We start from the raw sequence: 18,977 nt of genomic DNA, 5'->3' as shown, positions 1-18,977 counted from the left end.
AAATAATTAAGGTAAACACTTTTGATATTTTAAATTAGCATGCTTCTGTTAACATCTTCCACAGACTGCATTTCAAGCTTTTGCCAGTGTGGGACTCTATTAATAGAGATTTGAGTTAGTCCATATAAAAGTGCCTAATTTTTGGCTTGTGAGTCTCTCTTCCTCTTCTGAGGTTCTTTGAACATTTAGCTTGTAAACAGAAAAAGCAGAGTTAATTCATTAACTTATCTATTTGTTCATTCAACAACTATTTGTTGACCATCTTTTACGTGCCAGGCACTGTCCTAGCGCTGGGGATACAGCCCTCACGGTGCTGCCATTCTAGGTGAAGACAGGGTACCTGGGGATCATCACAGAGAAGGATCTGCTAGAAGGAAGGGTCCAGCAGAAAGAGCCCTCAGGAGGTCTGTAAGGCTAGTTACTGTTTTGTTTTGTTTTCTTTGGCCACATCCAAAGCATGTAGAAGTTCCTGGGCCAGGGACTGAACCCACGCCAAAGCAGTGAACCGAGCTGCTGCCGTGACAATGCTCTAGATCCTTAACCTGCTGAGCCACTGAGGGAACTCCTGCTTATTGTTTTCAATCTAAGATAATGGGGTTTGCTTATGGGGCTCCTGATGTTTATTTCTCCATTTGGAGAAGAATTCTGTTAAGTCTAAGGTTTTTGATAGAGTTTTTGGTAAGAAGTTCTCCAAAATATACACTTCTTCATTACTTTTTGAAGAAGCATCCATGATTGCCAGCAAACCCAGGGGAAACAGATTGTTTTACCCTCTTTTTCTTTTTTTTCTGATTCTGGCAAATGACTTTTCCCCTCTACGAAAAACAAGCCATCTACTTTCTCCTGCTACACTGAGCTCACAGCTTTAATGACCAGGAAGTGCATTCCCTGCTTCACAAAGGCTTCCACTGCTACCCAGTGACCGCTATTCTGCCAATGTCCACAGCAGCGCCATTGCCACCACGTGGTGCTCGTGAGTAGTTTCATCATTGATCAAACCCTGGCCAAAGGCTCGCCTCAGCAAATGTAGAATGAAACCACACACAGATATCTGATAAGGTTCGGAAGCTGTTTTAATCACTCCTGTCATGACCATCTCATCACATCTAAATTCTATGTGGCCATTAAATAGGTTAAAAAAAATCAGAAAAAATAATGGGAGGATTATACTTAGATGACTTTCCTTTGGATTTTTCCAAAGCAATTACTTCATTACTTAGATAAATTCCCCTGCAGGCAACTGGCCAGATATATTTGGGAGACTAAACTCAAACTGGTTTCCAAGTTTTCTTGATTCTAATTTTTCAGTGTTTCTTGAATTAGCCCTACTTTTATTTTTTTTTGATTTTTAGGGCCGCACCCGCAGCACGTGGAGGTTCCCACGCTAGGGGTCCAATCGGAGCTACAGCTGCTGGCCTGCACCACAGCCACAGCAAGCCAGATCCGAGCTGTGTCTGTGACCTACAGCACAGCTCACGGCAACACCAGATCTTTAACCCACTGAGCGAGGCCAGGGATCAAACCCCCAACCTTATGGTTCCTGGTCAAATTCGTTTCTGCTGCGCCATGGGAATTCCAGCCCTACTTTTCTTTTTAATTCCCACTGTGCTACTCTGATCTCTTGTTTTTTGGCAGCACCCGAGGCATGCAGGAGTTCCTGGGCCAGGGATGGAACCGACGCCACAGCAGTGATTCTGTACTACTCTGATCTCTACTTTTAATATAGCTAAAGTTCCCTGAAAGCCATGTTTATCATGTCTTTTTCCCATTAGGATCCTAGTAGCATACCACTGCTCAGATAATAAGTTAACGCTTTCTGAATACTGTGTAATTATTACTCACCATTGCTCTCATGATAAATTCCAAATTCCTGAGCACAGCATTCAAAAGGGCTTCTGAACTCTGATCTTTTTTGTCTTTCTAGCGCCACACCCACGGCATATGGAGGTTCCCAGTCTAGGGGTCGAATCGGAGCTGTAGCTGCTGGCCTATACCACAGCCACAGCAATGCGGGATCCAAGCCGCATCTGTGACCTACACCATAGCTCATGGCAACACTGGATCCTTATCCCATCGAGCAAGGCCAAGGTTCGAACCTGTGTCCGCATGGATGCTAGTCAGATTCGTTTCCACTGAGCCACGACAGGAACTCCCCTGGATGATTTTTATTTACCTGTATTCTCTAAGTTTTCTAGGATGCATATGTATAACTTTATAGGGCTATCAGCTTTTCTCAGCTTGGCATTTCAAGAAGTTCGTAAAAAATTATCATTCACTTGCTAGCAATTGAAGGTGTATTTAAGATTTAGGTGAGAAAAAGAAGCCATAGAAGGATGAGACAAAGTAGTCCAGATACCTCCATTTGAGGAATGTGCATATTATAGTTCAAAGATGGTAAGTAAATTGCCTAGAGTAACACAGCCAGGTATAGAACTCTCATCAGTATTACCACCAGCAACCATTATGTTCATATGCTGAAAAAATAAGCTGAAATGAGCCTGGTTTTTTTTTTTTTTTTTGTCTTTTTGCCTTTCCTAGGGCTGCTTCCTGTGGCATATGGAGGTTCCCAGGCAAGGGGTCTAATCGGAGCTGAAGCCACCGGCCTACGCAAGAGCCACAGCAACTCGGAATCCGAGCCACATCTGCAACCTACACCACAGCTCACAGCAACGCCAGATCCTTAACCCACTGAGAGAAGGCCAGGGATAGAACCCGCAACCTCATGGTTTCTAGTCGGATTCGCTAACCACTTTGCCATGACGGGAACTCCGAGCCTGTATTTTTGGATATGAGAACTTAGAAGATTTTGGCACCACTTCTACTACATTTTAAAGATTAGGAGACAGAGCCAGGTTCTGTAAGGAAGATGTTACTTTTTGGATGCTGTGATAGAGAATACCTTTTCTAGGAGGCTCTTCTGCTGGAGGACTGAAATATTACCAAACATTATTAACATTATTCACGTTCTCAAATGTTGTAGTTATCACAAAGCCATTGCCCCCTTAAAAGTAAACCAAAGTACTGGATATTGACCGCTAGGTAGAAGAACTAAAACTGTGTAATTTTTTTGGAGTTCCGTCATGGCTCAGCAGTTAACGAACCCAACTAGGATCCATGAGAATGCAGGCTTGATCCCTGGCCTCACTCAGTGGGTTAAGGATCTGGCGTTGCTGTGAGCTGTGGTGTAGGTCGCAGACGTGGCTTGGATCTGGCATTGCTGTGGCTGTGGCAGAGGCAGGCAGCTACAGCTCTGATTTGACGCCTAGCCTGGGAACCTCCATATGCGGTGGATGCGGCCCAAAAAAGACAAAAAAAAAGGGGGGGGCGGGAGAGAGACAGAAAGAAATATCCGCCAAACACTGAGAGGCAGGATAGTATCTAACAGGAAAGGAACTCTGTAGATATTAATATGTTACTGAGAAGAAACATACCCTTCTGTTTGATACAGTGGCGCTTTCATATGTGTTTTTGCTACAGGGCAAATGGATTTTGAAGGTTTAGCTTATTCATTAAATTCATTATTTCGCGTTCTGCAATAAGTGAGCTGGTTATGTGCGTGTGCGTGTGTGTATGAAACAGAATGCAGCATGTGTTCCACCTGTTCCACCTGGGTGCTTACAATCTAATTGGAGGAGTCAAGGTCCCCCACACAACTGTTAGACCATTAATTCTAAGGCATGAGATAAGCAAATGTAAGAATGTGGGCTTCGTACCACTCATTGTACAGAACACCCCACACATATCCACACATGCTTTTTACCTGAGTGGTTAAGATATCGCTCTGAGAGGACAGCCCTGAGCAGTCTTCAGAGAAGCTTGTTTCGCTCTCATACTCGAATGCTGCTTCACCTTAAAGGATTGTAAAAATAGAGATTCAGAGGTAATAACAGACAGCCAACGCTCTAACTTGCTGTATCTGTTTCTTTCCACTGGCAGGACAAACTTCACTTTCATGTCACACAAAAACAATTACACTCTTTGGGGACAAAGAAACTGTAAGAATGAAAACCAGAAGCAAGTCCACCAATAATTAGGGCATGAAACCTCATTCAAGCAGAAAGGATGTTCTAACCGGGTGAAGGACTTTTAAGGAAAAGCACCTTGGGAGGAACATGTTTAAAGTTTAAGCAGCAGATACTTTTTGTACTTGGAAGCTCGTAAAATGTGCTTCCCCCAAAGGCATTAAGCATTTAGCTATTTTCTATAAAACAGACGGGGGCAAACACAAAAACCTGGTTCCAATACCTAAGTCTGAGTCCACAATCTGCTCTTCTTGGCCATTATCCTCTTCCAGGCCAGTCTCCCTTTCGTCATCCTCTGAAACCAATTCCTTGTCACTCAGAACTTCCTGGTTTTCAGACGGATGCTCCACTTGTTTGGAAGGAGGATCAAACATCAAGAAAGGATCTTGGCTGTTTGTATTGGCGGCCGAGTCTTCCAACGCGCTGCACTGTGAAGAAAATAAGCTACCAGAACATCTCACTTCCTCGCTAAGGTGATGCTCCTGGGATGCCTTTGTCGAAGTTACCTGGTCACTGCAGTCATTTAAGCTATTCTTCAGTGACACTAGGCTCTCCCCTGCCTCCTTAGATAGACCCTCTGCAGCAACAGCATTATGTCTGGTAGATGCAGAAGGCGTCTTGGTCACTTTACCAAATAATAAGTGTTGGAAGCAAGGAAGCTCTTCATCCTCACTAGACCCACTCTCTTCTGAAGACTCTAATTTCCTAGCCCATCTTTGGTGACCCTGAGCCAAACGTCTGTGGGCTAAAGGGCTAGGGCTCCTTTTAAATTCCCCTTCTTGGACACTTTTGCTAAAAACAGCAGATCTTTCCTTAATGTCACTTTCAGCAAAGTTGAGATTTTCCTTTATTTTGTCATCATTTAACAGGTCATCAGGTGTCTCAGAACAAATCTGAGAAGCATGACTACTTCCCATAGGTTGTTCGGGGTTATCTGAAATTAGATATGGGGAGAAATCTGCATTAACAGCCTGAAATATGCCTTCATTTTCTCCTTGCCTTTTTATTTCTGCGTGGTTACAATTACTTACAGGAAGACTTTGCTTATAAACTTCGGGTTGCATGAGACCTAATCTGAGCGTTGCACTTAATTTAGGTCCTCTGTTTCTACCTGGTTCTGCTCGAACGTTTTCACCGCTGGAACCTACTTCATTAATACTAGAGCCAACTTCGTTGGTACTGGACCCGACTTCATTAAGACTGCCTGAGCTGCCTTCTTTAAAAGTTCTCTCTTGAATGTTATTTTGGCTAACTGTGCTCTCTGTATTTGCAATGATGCTCTCATTTCCCATTGCTCTTTCGGGTGACATTTTAGGTTCCTCAAAATTTTCCTCGGACAGGTTTTTCTTACATATAGTTTTAACAGACGATCTGATGGGAGAAAGGGATGGTATGAGATATGGGTTTTGTGAAATCTCAGGTTTATTTGCATTAATGAACTCAGTTTTGTGGCCTCTGAACTGTGATGTCTGATAAAGCCCAGTTACTCCTTTTGCACCACATTTGGCAAAATCACTCGGCTTCTTATCCTTTTGACCAACCACTAGAAAGTCCACAGCTGTATGAACTGACTGCCCATGCTTGACTTTAGACTCACTCTTTCCCTGATTTTCATCTCTTTGTCCACCTTCATGAGTGACTTTTGGACTTTGTTCTCTTAAGGACTTGGAGTGGGCATGGACGGTTGTACATTCCTTTTCTGGATTTGCTGGAGTTGAAAACAGAGCAAATGTCTGACGCTTTGAAACCTTGAACATACTCTGCAAATACTGTGTATCAAGTTCACTCTCTTCCACTTCTATGCTTGCTTCCTGAGTGTGGTTAACGTCATGAGCCAGGGGATCCTTAAAGTCCCCTGTGTCGTTTCTAACACCTTTAGAACAACCAAGGCTAAGTTCTTTGGGGTTTTCAGTTGCTGCACACAGCCTCGCATGTTGATTGGGTGCTGTTTCTGCCTTTCCTAGGGTGTCAGCTTCCAGTAATGAGATACTGCCCTGAGTGCCATCATCAGTATCAGGTACCAGGGAAATACCGGTATTCTCTGCAGATCTTTCAATTTGAAAACCTTTTCCTCCACTTAACATCACATCTTTGGGGTCTTTGTTACTGTTCGACACTTGAATTGTCCCTAGGTTCTCTTCTCTTTGAAGGCTAGGACTGACAGATTCTTGAAGCTTATTAGAATTTGAACAGTTAGTAATAAAAACAGGTACATTTGTTAAATTTAGTTCTGGAAAAGCATCACTGATAGGTCTTTTATTTACTTGTTCATGTGGCCTATTATTCTTCTTGGCTCCAGTTGTAGGTTCTTTATCTCCCCTGAGGTGAAGCTTTTTGCTGTGCCTGACTGGCATTTGGTCGGAATTTCTCTTCTTCATCTCTTCACTGCTAGAACAACTATCAATTTGTAACTCAGTATGACTAGGTGGGCTTGGGTTTCTATTGACTACTAGTTCAAGTGCATGGATCTGCCTGGTAGAGGACTTCCTCCTCAGCCTGTTCTTTGGTGCTTTCGAACTATGGATATTCAATTCTAGTTCCATATTGCTTATACTGCTGCTTATAGGTTCAGCCCTAGCTCTAAAAGCAGGTTCTTTTCCCAACGATGCAGTTGGGTTAACATTTTTCTCTTTCTGAACATTACCACTTTTTGTTTCATTCTCATGACCTTTACTAGTAATATTCATCCCCTGACCATTCTGCTCTGTCTCATCAGTTCCCTCAATTGTCTTTTCAGGAGTTTTTGGAACAACTGCCGAATCGGCTCTCTTGATAAAATCCTCGGGATCAAGGCCTGATGTACCTCTCCTTTTCCGCTTTAGTTTATTTGTGAGGGGGCGCTCTTGTGTTATTTGAGGCTCTACAGCAGATGCTCCTAAAATTAGATCTTCAATTACGTGGCTCAAGTTAGGGAGGCTTGCCTTCCTCCGATAGGTTTTCCCAAATATTTTATCTTCAATATTACTCTCTGCCGGTTTGGAGTGCCCTCTTTCACGTTCACGTATTAAAGCACCATGAGGGTCACTGGCCATTAAGTCTGTTTTCTCTGAAGAACCCAAATGTCCATCTGCTTCATTTGGAACCTCTGCTGCACCAGCTACCCCAGTATTTGATTCAGACCTCCTGTCCTGTGAGTCGTCAGAAGTTAACATTTCATCACTTCTAGAAAACCACTCATTAACTTTCTGTATGCTACTATTCAATGTTATCCAAGGAACATCTTGGGAATCTCTAGGACTGTCAGAGCACGCAGGTTTCTGCTTATTCAGTTCGTTTCTCCCATACAGGGGATCAGTATTCAGAACTACCTTCTTCTCTGTGTTAGGAGTCTGCCTATCATTACATGTGTCCTTACTTTCAGCCCATCTGCTCTGTTGGCTCTTTGCTAAGACAGGCTGCTTGCTTTTATTACAAAATTCAGCCTTTTCTACATTCATTCTGTCTTTAGTGAGTAATAAACTGCTGTTCTCATGCTGTAACGAGCTGGCATGAGTATCTGTGCCACATGGCTCCACATGCAAGTTTGAAACAGAAATACCCTCATATTTTTCTGGATGCTTCTCAGTTGCATGCTTCTCAGTAGCGGTCAAATCTTTATTACTGGAATGATGATGTTCAGTATTTGTTATGTCCTTCTCAGAAAACTCACAAGCATCTAGAAAAAAAAAAAAGAAAAAAGAAAAAAAAATACTTAAAGCTGAATTATTATGAAAAAAGTATGTACTTAATACAACTTGGGCAAGAGAAATGACGAAACTGGCTATTCTTAGAAAAACTAACCTCAAATTACGAAGTATAATGAAGATGTAGCTCAGGAGTTCCCATTGTGGCTCAGCAGGTTAAGAACCTGACATAGTATCTATGAGGATGTGGGTTAAGGATCTGGCATTGCTATGGCTGTGGCATAGGCTGGCAGCGACAGCTTTGATTCAACCCCTCGCTCTAGGAACTTCCGTATGTTCCTAAAAAAAAAAAAAAAGAAAAGAAAAATGAAGATGTAGGTCACACTCTTTGTTTAGTTCCTATTTATCTGGATTCTCATTATTTCCACTCAGATAATTAAAATTTTAATTTCAGAAGTCTCCCTACTCATAAACCATACCTCCTATTTCCCTAACCTCTTAACAGTGAATTAAAAGCACAGTTTGGGCATCAGAGATATAGTGCTCTGTTCTATCCTCAGATTCAGACTTCCTATATCTAAATGCCAGTATGCAAAATATGAAATATAAACAAAGCAATTAAAGGTAAAAGGCAACAACCGATTACACAGGGTACTATAATAACCACACCGTCTAGTGCCTTTGAAGTAGATTAGGCTGCACCATGGTATCTGAGATAGAACCATATTCTAACTCTGCCAAGAGATAGTATGAATTATAAATGTCCCGAATGGTCTTCAGAATAATCTAATTACAGTTCTTTATCTACCCATTCTCTCTTCAGTACCCACTAAGCTGGAAGACTTGTCATTACCCTTTTTTGCTTCAGCCTTGGCTCCTTGAGGGGTGATTTCTAACAATCCATGGTCTCCCCCACTACAGGGAAAAGAGAGAAGCCTTAGTGAGAAATGCTAGTTACATGCTCATACAGTTGTCAAATAAGTATTTTAGCCCTCCAGGTAGAGTTGCAATAAGCTGATCAATTTGATTCACTTTATGAAATAAATCTATGCTATCCATTAGTAACCTCTAGTCAAAATGAAATGGTCAAAGACTGACAACATACAGTCACAAAAACCAGAGCAGGAGTAAAGAATACTGCTTTATAGACATACAAATGAGAACTAAAATTCAAATGACAGTCAAGCAATAGCTAAGAGATAATAAAGAAAAAACCAACAAAACTTAAAGTATATCTTAATGAGAACACAAGAGCAAAAATATCTAAACAAAGGGAGCACTACGATGAAAAAAACATCCCAATAAAATGCAAAGAATGTACCACTTTGCAACACTGTCTTCTGTGCTTCTTTTTAGGCTAAAAATTGTTTTCTCTCAATTGAGAGATCAGGAAAAAGTCATTTGCAAAGAAATCTGATTGGCAATGACACTATTATAATTCAGACAAGCCATCACAGCCCTTAGTGATTCCTAAGGAAGGCTACTTGGCAGGTAACCCAGTAGGGATCTACTTGTAGATTATGGTTTAATTTATGTAGACAAAGCTGGAGGAACAGACAGAATTAAGGAACAGAGGAAGGAATTGAAAACTGAGTGCTCTAATATTTTCAATAGCCACACTTTACTGCTGTGTCAATACAACCACACACAAGGATCTAAGCTAGAGCACAACCATCTGCTGGAATCAAGTCTGTTTAGAGTTCTACTGTGACTTTAAACTCTTTCAAACTCTTTGCTAAGTAACAAACTAAACAAAAAAGGGTATTTTCTCAGCTTATAAAATGAAAAGATTAGGAGTTCCCGTCGTGGCTCTGTGGTTAACGAATCCGACTAGGAACCATGAGGTTGCGAGTTCGATCCCTGGCCTTGCTCAGTGGGTTAAGGATCCAGCGTTGCCATGAGCTGTGATGCAGGTGGCAGATGTGGCTCAGATCCCGAGTTGCTGTGGCTCTGGTGTAGGCTGGCAACCACAGCTCCGACTGGACCCCTAGCCTGGGAACCTCCATATGCCGAGGGAGTGGCCCAAGAAATGGCAAGAAGACAAAAAAAAAAAAAAGAAAGAAAGAAAGAAAGAAAAGAAAAAGGAAAGATTAAAGCAGATGATCTTTAAAATCCATTCCAACACCACGATTCTAACCTAAAGAAATACCTGCTGTGGCTCAGTGGATTAAGAACCTGAATGGTATTCATGAGGATGTGGGTTGGATCCCTAGCCTCGCTCGGTGCGTTAAAGGATCTGGTGTTGCTGTGGCTATGGCATAGGCCAACAGCTATAGCTCCCATTCAACCCCTAGCCTGGGAACCTCCATATGCCACAGGTGCAACCCTAAAAAAACAAACAAAACACACAAAAAATCCTAATATTAAATACAAAACTGCAAGCTTCATAGAAAAGACCCTCTTTGACTCACCTGCAATAATTTGCCTTATTAACTGTATCTTCAGAAGAATCAGATCCTAAAAAAAATTCCCCAAATACCCCCAAATAACAAATCAATAGGATTTTTATTGAAGGGCTAAATTTTAAAAATATATTTGAAAAACAGATACTCATTCAAGAAATATTTACAGAGCACCTACTACATGGCAGGCAAAATGATGCATGTCAGGCAATATAGGGAAGTAGTTACAAGCAGAGGCTCTGAAGCTGGAATTCTCAGGTTTGAATTATGGCTCTGCCACTTACGGCTTTAAAACCATGACAAAATTTCTTTTTCTTTCTTTCTTTCCAACAAGTCCTATTGATTATTCTTTTTATTATTTTTTTTAATTTTCAAAAACATTTATTATAGATGATGTTGACAAAATTTCTTAACCTCTCTGTGCCTTATTCTTTTATCTGTAAAAAAAGTACAGTAATAGCAACCACCTCAGGTTTGTCATGCATTTTTTTTTTCTCATTAAGGCTGCACCTGCAGCATATGGAAGTTCCTGGGCTAGAGGTCAAATCGAAGCTTGGGCTGATGGATACACCACAGCCACGGCAACAATGGATCCAAGCCACATCTGCAAGCTGTGCTACAGACACTATGTTGGGTTCTTAATCCACTGAGCCACAATGGGAACTCCCAGTTTGTCATGCATCTTAACTGAGTCACACAAGTAAAATACAATAAATAGTGCTCGGATCACAGTAAGCGCTCCTAAACATTCTCTATTACAATTATTTTGATTATTTTCATGAGGCAACAGCTGTTGTCTCGGAACTTAAAATCTTAAAGGGAGAAAAGACATACTAGTAATTTCAAAAAAATCTGCTAAGTGCTAAGGCAAACATAAGGTGGTGCTTGGGAGCCCAAAGGAGGGCTACTCTTTCTAATTATAAACATATTCTAAAGGCTAAGACAGAGACAGAACTCTCTGAATTGAGCTCAGCTGTTCTTAAAAGTCTTTCTAGTCTAGCACAATTATCTTAGATCCCTCTAAATGCTGTAGCCCATCCACCACATTCGTTCCTTACACTCTTACATCCTTTCTACATTCCACCCTTCCAAAGTATATTTACACTTACTTATAACCAGTAAGGTTCAAGGTGAGACCTGCATTTTTTACATTATTTATAACACTCCATAAGGCTAGTAGGATTATTTTATTTTCATTTCCCAGAGCTCCCTGTCATTGTATAAATTACGACCAAGGTTTTTGGTAAAACTCTTAGACAAGGAATCCAGGAACTATTATTCTAAACTTACAAAATCTGAGACTCTTACCCAATTCAATGTAGACAGACTTATTCTGAGGTTGTATTTGCTGCTGTGTCCTCAGAGGTTTCACAATGCCGAGGTTAGAGAGTTGAGCACTAAGACTGGTTTCCTGCTAAGCATTAAACAATGATCAATTAATTGTTGGCCAGTTCTGAGCTTTTTTTTTTTCCTTAAGAGAAACTCAAGGCATGGACAAAATAGACCACACTCAATTAGCTAATATTTATGACACCTTGAAAAAACTTTTGGCAAACTACACACCAAAATTTATGAATTATATGTGGTTTGAGTATTTTCCCTGCTCTATTCTGAATTTTTCTAAACTAATTATATATTATATATATAATCTTAAGGATAAGGAAAGTATATTTTTTCTTTCTCTTTTCTTGCTTTTTCTTTTTTTGTTGTACAAGGAAAGCATATTTTGAAGCTAAATACCTTATTTATTTATTTATTTTTCTGGCCATGCTCATGGCAGGTGGAAGTTCCTTGGCCGGGGACTGAACCTGCACCACAGCAGTGACAATGCCAGATCCTTAACCCACTGCACCACAAGGTGCATACCTGAAGCTTATAACTTACATTACAGAATAAAAAGGGAATGAGATAGCTTTACTACACATTTCCAATCACATCTGGTATCAGGTATGGTAACTAGGATAAAGTAAATTTTAAAAAGGATAAGTGAAAACAATAAAAACCCAGCAATCCTAAGAATATTCAGTACAGGAAAGAATATTTAAAACCCCAATATTAATAATGAAGCTTTACTTCTTTTTGAGCCCTTCAACATTTACTGAAAAATGAATGCTGGTACTATGAGAACTATTATTTTTAAGATCTTAATTATTCATTCATATATGAATAAAAACAGCAATTTCCTGAACTTTCTTTGACAATTACACTTTTATTTATTTATTTATTTTTTGTCTTTTTGTCTTTTCTGGGCCACACCTGCGGCATATGGACATTTCCAGGCTAGGGGTTGAATCAGAGATGTAGCCGCCAGCCAACACCACAGCCACAGCAACGCTAGATCCGAGCCGTGTCTGCGACCCACACCACAGCTCACAGCAACACCGGATCCTTAACCCACTGAGCGAGGCCAGGGATCGAACCCGAAACCTCATAGTTCCTAGTCGGATTTGTTAACCCCTGAGCCATGATGGGAACTCCAGACAATTACACTTTTAAGTTGAAACAATTTTCAAATACTAAAAACTAATTTTTTTCAGACAACTTTTCAAAGGAAATGAAATAGAAGATACTTTCTCATGCCTGGAGAATTGCCATAAAATGGTTATTTTAAAAACTAGCAGGGGTTCCTGCTGTGGCACAACAGGATCAGCAGCATCTCTGCTGCACTGGGATGCAGGTTTGATCCTGACCCAGCACAGTGGGTTAAAAAGATCCTGAGTTGCCGCAGTTGCAGTGTAGATGGCAACTGTGGCTTGGATCTGATCGCTGGCCCTGGAACTCCAAATGTTTCAGGGCTGCCAAAAAAACAAAAACGAAAACAACAACAAAACTAGCAAACTGTGAGTTCCCTGGTGGTATAGCAGTTAAGAATCCAGCATTGTCACTGCTATGATGCAGGTCAATCCCTAGCCCAGGAACTTTCATGTGCTATAGACGCAGCCAAAAAAATACATACATACATACATACTAGCAAGCTGGAGTTTTCTGGTTGCCTAGCGGTTAAGGATTCAGCATTGTGGCATACGTTCAATCCCTGAACTTCTGCATGCTATGGGCAAAATAACACACCGAAACAAACACAAAAGCTAGCAAGCTGAAGTGTCCTTGCTGCTATCTTAGACAAGGATTGGAATGGATAAAACATTAAAACTGGGACCTTCTCTCATCTCCTCTAACTCTTGATCAGCCACTTAATTTACCACCTTCCCTTCTTTACTGACTTTTTAATATAAATCCATAAGTATCTAGCACATATACTCATTCACAATGCTCAATAAAGAGATGTGAACCAGAACTCACAAGAAAAGTCTTACCAATGTAGGATCTTCAGGTTCACTCTGTCGAAGTCTTTTGGCCCGGTTTCGATACCCCATACTTTGGATGATAGAAACTTCTTCCTTTAGATGCTCAGGAGAGTTATCTTCCCTTTTTTTTGAAAAGTTATAATTGTTTGCAACTGTGAATTACAAGGGAAAACATTATTTTTGCAGTTAGGGGGAAAATGTATTAATTTTAATCAAAGAACCAAGAGAAATCCTGTGTATGCTCCTTGTTGTAATAAAACAATGTATTAGGCATTCCAGCTGTGGTGCAGCAGGTTAAGAATCTGGCATTGCTGCAGCTGAGATGTAAGCTGCAGCTGTGATGTAAGCTGCAGCTGCAGCTCAGATTCAGTCCCTAGCCCAGGAACGTCCATAAGCCACGGATGCAGCCAGGGGAAAAAAAAAACCAACGCATTAGGAGTTCCCTGGTGGCCTAGCAGTTAAGTTTCCAGTGCTATCACTGTGGTGGCTCAGGTCACTGCTGTGGCATGGGTTCAATCTCTGGCCTGGGAATTTTCACATGCCACAGGTGTGGCCAAAAAAATAGGAATAAAATAAAATAAAACAATCTACTAAAGGTTGCCAATAATTTTTTTAAAAATCAACTTTGGAAGTTCTACTCCTAGGAAACAAACACACAGACTGTGAAAATTATTTCCACTCCTTTTTTCCCATCTCAATACTAAAAAATTTGCCTATTAATACCACATTTTGATGAAACTAAGATACCAACAGTGTAAAATGCACCATTATTTTCTGTACCACTAAGAAAGAAACCACACTAAATTGATGTACCATTGACGGTACACTATCGATGTAGTGTACACACTATTGATGAAAATTGTGTGATACACTATTGATGGTAAATTGCTCCCAATTTTTGAGAAGTGAAACTGTGAAAAATGTACATCTTAGGATGAAGAAGGTGTGAGACCAGTGAGGATGACATAAAAAACAGATTACAGATAAAGAACTAAAGTTAACCTAGACCAAAATGTCTTATCACCTCTTCATAAAAAATAATTGCACACACTTCTGTTTTAATAGATGGCCACTTGAGCATTGGCCCCTGGGGTTGCACAACACTTACACTGCAATCCTGTGTCAAGCTCAAAAGCATGAATGATCTTCAAGAGCTCTTCAACGAGCTGACTAAATCTTGTACTTTCTTGTAGGCTTCTGAAAGCAAATTGTTTGAAAGACACACTTAGCAAGTGATTATCAACTTTTTAAGGACACTAAAATAAGGAAAGATATGTAACCTAAAAAAAGATAGAGCAACAGTTAAGAAAAAAAACTATATTAAAAGAACAGAGAGGCGTTCCTGTGGTGGCTCATCGGTTAATGAACCCAACTAGTATCAGTGAGGACGCGGGTTCAATCCCTGGCCTTGCTCAGTGGATTGAGGATCTGGCGATGCCGTGAGCTGTGGTGTAGGTTGCAAACACAGCTCGGATCCTGAATTGCTGTGGCTGTGGTGTAGGCCAGCAGCTGTAGCTCTGATTAGACCCCTAACCTGGGAACTTCCATATGCTGCGGGTGCGGCCTTAAAAAAGCAAAAAAATAAATAAATTAAAAAACTTGAAAGAGAGCAGGGTCCCCAGTTTAAAAAAAAAAAAAATCATTGACAGTAGAATAAAATATGTATAGATTGTTTCCATACTTTTTTGTCATTAAGCCTACCAAAATCTATAACTAACATAATAGCACTTTGAATCCATAGTACATACAAATCCACTGCATAGAGAACTTACGATTCTTAACATCTAAACCCCATCCACCCAACCTCCTACTTCTAGCTCTGAGATTTCCACCAAATGATAATTAAATGGTAATTATTATTTATTTCAAAATCGCAGAGAGATAATAATGTCCAAAGAAAGATTTTGGTTTAGGAAAGTTGTAGGGCAATATAACTTATTTATTCCTTCAAATATCTGAGTGACTACCATGTGCCAAACATTGGAAAAACAGTGTTGACTGAGACCAAGTCAGTGCCCTAACAGAACTTACATCCTGGCCAGAGGGACACACAATTGTAAATATGTTGTGTGTGTTTGTGTGTATATAAATAATTAAGTAGAAATAAGTGCAAGGAAGAAAAAAGCAGGATCTGGACAGTGGGGCAGGGTGTGCAGTCCTATGTTAGGTAAGATTGCAAGTTCTTGCGCCGTTCAGAAGGTTTAGAAAAAGACAATGAATTGTTAATACTTGGATGAGGCAAACGTACTATAAAACTTTTGGGAAAATTACTTTAGAAATAATTTACTCTGTCAGTTAAACACACTTTTATATACTTTTCTACTAATGAGTGGTTTGATAGGAACACCAGCTATGTTATTAAGGAATGTCTACTTTTTCTGCTGTTGTCACTTCCAACCTCCCATCAACTACCCAAATTGTATACCTTTTGGTTATATCATTCTTACACAAAGGACACTGTGAAGGCCCTTTCTTCTGGTTGAGAAGTTTCAGCATACAAAATCTATGAATTATAAAGAATGAAAAGAACAACTCAAGTTACTTTCTTTCTTTTGCAGAGAGAATGTTCAACAGGCAAATAGCCATGAAAAGATAATCTCACAACTGCCCTTAAGAGCCATTTTAAAGGTAATGGCAGGTAAATTACAACCAGTGGCTTTCTTTAATTGTTCTTAGATGCTGCATAAGCAGAAAACCAAACTACACAAGCAATGACCTGTGGCAACTGAACTTACATGCATATGGCTTACTGTTATGATCAAATAAAACGTATTAAAAGTTAATATGGCATATTTAATGATATACTCATAATTATTTCATGCTGTATAACTAGACATAAATGGTAAGTAGTTCAAGTAAAATGATTATAATTAGTTTAAAAACTTAGCACCTCAACACAAAAGCTACAGTAATCAAGACAGTGTGATACTAGCAGAAGGACAGACATATACATAGATGGAATATAATGAGAGTACATACACAAACTCATACATCTAAGATCAGTTGATTTTCAACAATAGCACCAAGACAACTAAATGGAAAAAGAATAATCTTATCAACAAATAGTGCTGGGCCAGCTAGACATCCACATGCAAAAAAAAAAAAGAGGAATTCCCCTGTGCTATAGCAGGTTAGGGATCCAGCCTTGTCAATGCAATGGTTTGGGTTGCTGCGGTGGCACGGGTTTGATCCCTGACCTGGGGATTTCCATATGCCAAGGCGCAGCCAAAAAAAAAAGGAAGACAGAATCCTACCTCACACAATACAGAAAAGTGAACTGAAAATGGATCGCAGAACTAAATGTAAGAAATAAAACTACACATCTTTGTGCCCAGGGGTTAAACAATGATTTCTTAAATAAATAAACAGCAAAAGCAAAGCAACTAGGAGTTCCCTTCGTGGCTCAGTGGTTAATAAATCCAACTAGGAACCATGAGGTTGTGGTTTCGATCCCTGGCCTTGCTCAGTGGGTTAAGGAACCGGCATTGCCGTGAGCTGTGGTGTAGGTTGCAGACGCAGCTCAGATCCCGCGTTGCTGTGGCTCTGGCATAGGCCGGTGGCTACAGCTCCGATTCAACCCCTAGCCTGGGAACCTCCATATGCCACGGGAAGCGGCCCTAGAAAAGGCAAAAAGACAAAAGAAGAAAGTGAAAGGACAATTCACAGAATGAGAGAAAATATTCGCAAATCATTTATCTTAGGGACTTGCATCCAGAATATATGAAAAACATTTAAACTTCAATAAAAAACAGAAATAATCCAATTAAAAAATGGGCAAAAGATTTGAATAGCCATTTTCTCCAATAGAGTTATACAAATGGTCAATAAACACAGGAAAAACGTCATTAGAAAAATGGAAATCAAAGCCACAATGAGATGCCCCTCTATGCCCACTATAATGGCTTTAATCAAAACAACATTGCCAGGCATTCCCATCATGGCACAGTGGTTAATGAATCCGACTAGGAACCATGAGGTTGCAGGTTTGACCCCTGGCCTCGCTCAGTGGGTTAAGGATCCGGCATTGCCGTGAGCTGTGGTGTAGGTCACATACGTGGCTCAGATCTGATGTGGCTGTGGCCTACCTAGGCTGGCAGCCACAGCTCCAGTTAGACCCCTAGCCTGGGAACCTCCATATGCTACAGATGCTGCCCTAAGAAGACAAGAAAACAAAACAAAACAAAACAAAAAAAGACGACGTTGGCATTCTCTTGTGGCACAGAGGGTTAAGGATCCAGCACTGTCATTGCAGCAGAGTGGGTTGCTGCTGTGGTGTGGGTTCAATCCCTAGTAAAGGAACTTTGATATGCCACAGGCAAGGCTAAATAAATAAATAAGACATAATAATAAGTATTGGAGAAGATGTGGAAAAACTGAAATCCTCATTCATTGCTGGTGGAAATACAAAACAAATGCAGTCTCTTTGGAAAAGTGGTAGTTTCTCAAAATGTTAAACCAAAAGTTACCACATACGTCTGTAATTCTACTTCATAGGATTCTTTTCAGGAGAAATGAAAACATAAGTCCACATAAAACCTGTACACAAATGTTCATAGCAGATTATTCATAATAGCCAAAAGGCAGAAATAATCCAAATGTCTATCAACTGATGACTGAAGAGACAAAATGTGGTATATTCACACAACAGAATATTATTCAGCCATAATGAAGTGTTGAAATAAGCTACAACACGGAAAAAGCTTGAACACATTATGCTAAGTGAAAGAAGCCAGATATAAAAGGCCACATTCCCTACGACTTCATTTATATGAAAAGTCCAGAATAGAAAAGTCCATAGAGACAGCAAGCAGATCTGTGATTGCCTAAGAGGAAGTGAGAATGGGGAGTAATGGGAAGAGGGTTTCTTTTTGGGTTGATGAAAATGTTCTAAACTTAGATTGCATGATGATTATACAGCTCTAAATATAATTTTTTTCTTTTTTTTCCTTACTTTTTTGGCTGCACCCAAGGCATATGTAAGTTCCCAGGCCAGGGATCAAAACAGAGCTACAGCTGCAACTTATACCATAGCTGCAGTAGTGCCAGGTCCTTAACCCACTGTGCCACAGCAGGAACTCCTAAATATATTAAAAAACAAAAACAAAAACAAAAAGCAAACTCTGGAGTTCCCGTTGTGGCTCAGTGGTAATGAACCCAACTAGCATCCGTGAGGACATAGGTTCAATTCCTGGCTTTGATCAGTGGGTTAAGGATTTGGCATTGCTGTGAGCTGTGGTGTAGGTCACAGACTCAGCTCAGATCTGGTGTTGCTGTGGCCTTTTCTTACTTTCCTCCAGTTGCCAACTTTAACCCTTTCAATGTCAATAAATGTCTTCACCCCCAGTGTCACAGAGCTCAGGCTACCTCAACTATCCTCTCCCTACCTAAAAATCTGTCTGTAAAACCACTCTCCTTTTCCTTCGCTACTGTTCAATTTTTTTATTTTTTATTTTATTTTTATTTTTGGCTGTTTGGCTTTTCCAGGGCCACTCCCGCGGCATATGGAGGTTCCCAGGCTAGGGGTCAAATCGGAGCTGTAGCCGCCAGCCTACGCCAGAGCCACAGCAACGCGGGATCTGAGCCGCCTCTGCAACCTATACCACAGCTCATGGCAACGCCAGATCC

At 40.4% G+C, this 18,977-nt stretch overlaps 1 protein-coding gene across 8 annotated transcripts in view; it reads right to left on the bottom strand.

Moving 5' to 3' along the window:
• Positions 1-18,977, bottom strand: part of BRCA1 (BRCA1 DNA repair associated) — a 65,625-nt gene that overhangs the window by 33,889 nt on the left and 12,759 nt on the right. For 2 of the 8 annotated variants that reach the window (XM_047759194.1, XM_047759197.1), the window contains exons 4-11: positions 15,778-15,855; positions 14,461-14,549; positions 13,362-13,504; positions 11,356-11,461; positions 10,057-10,102; positions 8,499-8,560; positions 4,246-7,677; positions 3,761-3,849 (exon numbers count right to left, since the gene is read on the bottom strand). In XM_047759194.1, coding sequence (XP_047615150.1) covers positions 3,761-3,849; positions 4,246-7,677; positions 8,499-8,560; positions 10,057-10,102; positions 11,356-11,461; positions 13,362-13,504; positions 14,461-14,549; positions 15,778-15,855 — 4,045 coding nt within the window. The remainder of the gene's footprint in view (positions 1-3,760; positions 3,850-4,245; positions 7,678-8,498; positions 8,561-10,056; positions 10,103-11,355; positions 11,462-13,361; positions 13,505-14,460; positions 14,550-15,777; positions 15,856-18,977) is intronic. The other 6 variants (XM_047759200.1, XM_047759201.1, XM_047759196.1 and 3 more) reach the window with 4 other exon arrangements.

Source organism: Phacochoerus africanus, chromosome 14 (assembly GCF_016906955.1).
Source record: "Phacochoerus africanus isolate WHEZ1 chromosome 14, ROS_Pafr_v1, whole genome shotgun sequence".
Lineage (NCBI taxonomy): Eukaryota > Metazoa > Chordata > Mammalia > Artiodactyla > Suidae > Phacochoerus > Phacochoerus africanus.
Note: the sequence above shows the minus strand (reverse complement) of the source record. Positions and strands in the feature narration are given on the sequence as shown.